This window comes from Macadamia integrifolia, chromosome 4 (assembly GCF_013358625.1).
Source record: "Macadamia integrifolia cultivar HAES 741 chromosome 4, SCU_Mint_v3, whole genome shotgun sequence".
Taxonomy (NCBI): domain Eukaryota; kingdom Viridiplantae; phylum Streptophyta; class Magnoliopsida; order Proteales; family Proteaceae; genus Macadamia; species Macadamia integrifolia.
The window spans coordinates 36575432-36581323 of NC_056560.1; the positions used below are offsets into that span (position 1 = coordinate 36575432).

Genomic DNA, 5892 nt, shown 5'->3' on the forward strand with positions numbered 1-5892 from the left:
TCACAACCCAAACAATAGGGGGAAGAGAGAGAGAGAGAGAGAGAGAGAGAGAGAGAGAGAGAGAGGTACAATCTGGATCATCCCATTGTTCAGACACCAATGAAGGAAAACTTTTTCTACCAAAATAAAAAGAAGGGATAAGGAAAACTTTGTCCTATTAAGAACCCAAAAAGATTTTGGTGTTTGAAAACTATAACCATCACAAGTTTTGGAAGTTTATGTCACAAAATTGTCATCCAAATTAACAATTCGTTTTAAACATGTATTGCTATTAACTTAGCTTGGAATTGGTAGATTGATGGTCAAATATGTTAGGATTGAAAATTGTGATTTACGAATTGTCCAAAATTAAATTAAAGGATGAACTAAAACTTTATTCACCCAAAGTCTATAATTTTCAGAAAAAAATATATAGGAGAAAGGATGTTGCTTGTCTGTGTTCTCCATGCCCAAACACAATCACTGGTTTTTTTTTGGGTGGGGTGAGGGGACCAAGAATGTCTTTTCATAGCCCCAACCAGGGGGAGGAGGACTAGGGATGTCTTTTTATAGCCCCTGAAAGACTGAAACTAGGGGTTGTGTCTGACTCACGCAGACGGGCAGCGTTCCTCTTCCTCTTCCCAATTTATGTATATATATATATATATATATACATACCATTTCATCAAACATTCAAGTATATAGGCAAGGCACCCACTTGACTCCTGTGACTTTTGAGCCAATTCTCCTCCTATGTGGGTGTTCTAGAGTTGAGTCAAACACCCGACCCATCAAATCATTATTACTAAAAATTTGAGAAAAAAAAATGTGAATAACACACTTTTATTTTTTTTAAATGAACCAAGGAAAGAAAAATCAAGCATTTTATTAGAATTAGATCTAGATGAACTCCATCTAAGAGCATTGCTTATACAAAATTCAAATCGGTATCTGATTTTAACAGTTTGATCAGTAACATTTTTTGGATGGTAGAAACTAGAAAGAATATGGCAACTGATGGTTACTACTTAATCTTAGTTTATTAAACTTATTTTTACCATTGATCAATATGTGGGCCAAGTGTACTGGTTTCTTTTGCTGATGTTCATTATTGTCAAAATGTCTGGGGATTATGGTAATGCATGTCTCAGTTTAGCCTTTGCTTTATTATAACTTATAAGCTTGTTGTTATCAGTTGTTTGGCTGCATTTGTCTTCTAACAATCGAACCAATCCTATAAAAAAGCTACATCTACCACAGAAATAAAAGTCCAATAATAGCCTCTACCTTACCATTAAAAATTCCCTTTTATTTTTTTTCTCCTTATGATTTTTAATATGTGGCCTTAATCAACCGCATCAATTATATTAATTCTGGCTGTAGTGGTCCATTAGTTTCCTTGACCCACTATCCAAATTTTCTATTATACCTTAGGAGTAATATATGAGGAAATATATGAAGCACCATAGGAGCATTGACAAGAGGTTCTTTACCCTCTACACCACCCTTATTCCATCAACTCATCACTTCTATGTGCGTACATAGGTTTCTCTTTAGATTGAATGGTTAAGATTTTTTTGATTGATCTGCATTTATTTTCTAGGCCTAACTATTAAGAGAGTAAGTTCAATGAGTTAGATGATGACCATTGTAATATAATCAAAAGAAGTTATATTCTTCTTGAGAGCATCATATATGTGCACTTCACCTTGAATTGTAAATGTTTGGACTTGTGGATTAATACAACCTTAGGCACCAAAGAAAAGGAATGATATGGACAGCTTTTCAAGTAAGAAAAGAGGAAAATAAAAATAATTTACTCTTTCCAGAAAAACAAACATAATAAGATTGAAGCTCCTTAATCTTTTTTTCTTTTAATTGCCACTTTAGTTTGATGTAACAAATTATAAATTATTTTTAAATTTTGAAGGTTGATCTTCCACTACATAGAAATTTATCTTTTGGACACACATCAAAATGGTTCTGTAGGCTTTCATATCTCTCTGATAAGAAGACACTTTCAATTCCTTTTGAAGTTCCTAAGACCTCGACCTCTGCTGTGAAAATTGCTCGAACGGGTCTGTGATCAGACAACATTGATTCACTTCTACTGTATTGGTTCTGCTTCAACCCCTTCCCAAACCAAAGAATCCGATCACACCTACAAATCAAATTTCTTAATGAGTTTTCTCAACTTAATAATAAACTTGAATTAATTTTTTTCTTGATTTGATATAGAAATTGTCTTATGACCACTTACCACGCCGGAGCTCGCCGTTTTTCGCCCTTTCTACCTTGAGTACATCCGAAATAATTATCGGAATTAGGATAATATTTATATGTAGGAGCAAATTTGATCACCCCTTCACACCAACCGTCAAATACTCTTCCCTTCATGAGCTCTAGCCTTAGCTTCATGTTACATAAGCCAATTTTTTTTTTAATTATGTCAGTCTCAGAATAACAATATATCATTGTTAACTATTTGAATCAAAGTATTTACTACCTGATCTTTTTCTAATAATACATTCCATTCTTTTTTCTCTACAAAAGATCGTGTCATCGACTCCGGTAAGGATATTCTATAATTCAGGTCGCCGAGCAATATTACACGACTGCAATAGACCAAATCAGACATTATTAGTCAATAATTAAGATCAGTGAGGAAGTTCTAAGAGAAATAATTCATAAAAAATAAAGTTCTTACAAAGCCAGCTTAAGGGAAATTTACCTTTAAATATATTGCAGGTTAGTTAGTAAAATAATGTGAAGTTATTACATTAGTACGCAACCACAAAGATTTTTTCAATGGCTAACCAACTTTGAAAATGCTATTACTCAATCACTCACAAAATTAATTTTATAAACAGATAGACTCTAAGCAACAACTATTATATCACTCAAATGATTATGTATTCATGTGTCAAGACTTGTTTTCATAGCTTTCGTAAAAAAAAAAAAAAAAGAAGGTAGTTGAAGAGAATGTGAAACAACTTTGGATTTCCTTTAACTTGATTGATCAGCTGTAGGGATAGGCCGTTGTTTTATTAAAAAATTTCTCTATCAATTTCTTATTTGGGTGAAGGTTGGGGCATGGCACCAGTTTTCGATAAACTAGTGGCATGCACCAATCACAGGTCTAGACATAAGAGGAAAATGTGTCTTTTCCAAAAGGAGAGGAGAGAGGATGACACATGCACCTAGTTGGTGGCGTGCCCAACCTTTTCCTTTATTTGTTTTTTTCTTCTTTCTTCATTATTATTCATTCCTCCATTTTCAAGAGGAAAAAATTCTTGGGCTTCATTGAGTATATTAACCATTAAACGCGAAAAGAAAAAATAGACCATCTAAACTAAAAATAGCACAGATTAATGAAGTTCTTAGAGTGGTTTTAATGAATCTAAAATCTTGTTAACATACTCATGATCTAGAATTGTCCGCGGCAAGTTAAGTGAGGGACCATGAGGAAAGCTCGTCCTTGACAAAATTTCTTCAGCATTTGTGTTTCTATGCTTCTCATCTCCTTCTTTTCCTCCAGAAGCTAGATGGGTACACACAAAGCAGAAGCTTGTTTCATCCAAAGAAAATCTAACAGACACTGAACCCTGCATAAAACAATGGTGTTCCAAATGCATAATAAGATTTAACAAAGAAGTTTGAAATAAAATTTACAAACACCTTCTCTAACAATTAGTTACAGTATATATTCATCATATAGTTTTTGAATTACCTTATTTCCCAGGCAACCTATGATACCACAGCCCACACATGACACACTTTCGTTCCGGATGTATCGACGAAGATCACTTCTAACCCAAACTGATATAAATATTCCAACCATTTGCTTACTTATGATGCATTGGAAGCCCCTCTTCATAGAATTTCCTCCCTTAATTGGGTAAACTTTTTGCATCTTCTCTGCTTCAGACTCTTGTTTTTTATCTGAAGGGGTTACTCTCTTGTTTAGAGCTGCTCTTATCAAAGAAATCCATTTCATGGAAATCCTATTGTTTTCGGAGCCTAGAACATTCCCAGCTGTGAGGGTTACAATTTCTTGGAACCTGAATGAAATATATGTAAAGTTTTCATCCCAAAAGTTCTAACTGTTAAGTAAGGACAACGTAAATGTATACATCAACAAAGAAACTCGGAGATTACCCAAGAACATATATGTCACAAGGATTATTTTGTGTGTCCAGCAGATCCTCTAAGTTCAAATCCTCTGGTGGGTCTACTCCTCCAACGTTCCACGTACTAACAAACAATCTAACACAAATGACAAAGAAAACATATATTAGCACTAAATCAAATCTCTTATAAATGAGTAGGAAGTGAAAGAAAATGGTCTCAAGCTTACTTGTACTTATGTATATCTTTCTGATCATTGAAAACTGTCTTGAAGTTGGGAGGTTCTTGATTTGAACTTGGAATTTCTAACAAGCTCTCAGTATTGTTCAGAAAATCTCTTACAAAATTGTTGCTACCCAATCTCTTCCGCAGGATCTTATTAACAACTAGTCTAGGCCAGATGACCTTACAACACAGAAATTTGAATTAGTATAGAGAGAGAGAGAGAGAGAGAGAGAGAGAGAGAGAGATGTGTACTTACTTCTCCTTGAGTTCCTTGCATGATCATTGTGTTGTGGGATAGAGTTTAAGAGGAAAGAAGATATGAAACAGGAGGAAAGCAGATAAAAGGAGCAGGAAAAGATCATGTTGTAGGAAAGCATATGGCCTAGAAGGGCAAGAGGAAAGGAAGGGAAAGGGCCCACAAGGCCTTATACAAGCCAAATATTACAGTTGGGCAAGTTGCAAGAGAAACTGGAAAAGCAGTAAGGATGACAGTGAGAAAGTGCAAGTGGGGGTTTATAATAATTTAAGAGTAACTTTCATCAAGGTGGTGAGGGTCAAAACAGTAGAATTTAGTATATATATTTTAAAAAAACATGGGTCGCTCTAGTCCTCTACGGTGTCGAATGTTCCTGTTTGTCGGGTGAAGGATTACATTTTGAAGATATATTTAAGGTGAGGCAGATGGGTGGTTGTGGGTCCATGGTGTAATGACCTAAATACAAGCAGCTTCATAGTATTTGGGCCATATATGGAGATTGATTTCCCTTGTTGACTTTAAGGGTATAATTCACTACCCACTACCATGAGAAGGACACCATTTGATTGTCAAAACAGTGACAGATGGATAAGGATTAATGATTGAGTGATGGTTGAAAGCCCTATCTTATCAATGAGTTTTGAGGGTACCTTTCGGAACTGAAATCAAGAAAGACTCTGGTGAATCTGAAAACTTGTGGAATGATAGTTTGTTGATTTATTTTTGTTAGGGTAAAGAAAAATATGAAAGTAACAAGATAATAACCAGATAATAGATCTGCATAATACAGAGATATAATGAGGTTCATATATCAATGAGGTGTTCTATGTTTTTGGGTAAAGAAGAAGATATTTTATTATACAAAAGAGAGATTACACCTAAACAGTAGTGAGAAAACTTATCATGAAACCCTAACTCGAAAACCCCTAAAATACAATGATTTTCTCAACAAGACAACAATACATTATATATTTCAAATTGCGGGTTGACCCATCATGTCGCAGTCAATCTGGTCGAACAATATGCCCTAGCACCCCATATGAGATTAATGCTTGGCTTCAAGCTTGGGCCTATCGGCCCAACCCCTTTGCTTCCATCTCAGATTTCAGAAAACTTTCCATTCAGACCTCTACCAAAATATATCAAAACGTATGGATCTTCAAAATAAATCAAGAATTCATGACAAACTTAATAATTTTTAATGATTTATGATCCATACGACAAATTGATCTATCCTTATGGTTTGCTGTCACTGAGCTGTGGGGGTAGGCTTAACATGACAAGTTCAGGTGCAGTCACAGTAC

The 5892-nt window shown here is 34.9% G+C and overlaps 1 protein-coding gene across 1 annotated transcript; it reads right to left on the reverse strand.

The window, feature by feature from the left end:
* Window positions 1-1705: 1705 nt before the first annotated feature.
* LOC122075153 (type IV inositol polyphosphate 5-phosphatase 9-like) lies at window positions 1706-4718 on the reverse strand. Its single transcript, XM_042640071.1, has 8 exons — window positions 4589-4718; window positions 4337-4512; window positions 4138-4245; window positions 3710-4040; window positions 3400-3584; window positions 2486-2594; window positions 2240-2391; window positions 1706-2140 (listed from the first exon to the last, which is right to left on the reverse strand). Exons 1-8 carry the CDS (start codon window positions 4613-4615, stop codon window positions 1897-1899), a joined length of 1332 nt encoding a protein of 443 aa, XP_042496005.1. The 5' UTR covers window positions 4616-4718; the 3' UTR covers window positions 1706-1896.
* Between the last annotated feature and the right edge of the window lie 1174 nt (window positions 4719-5892).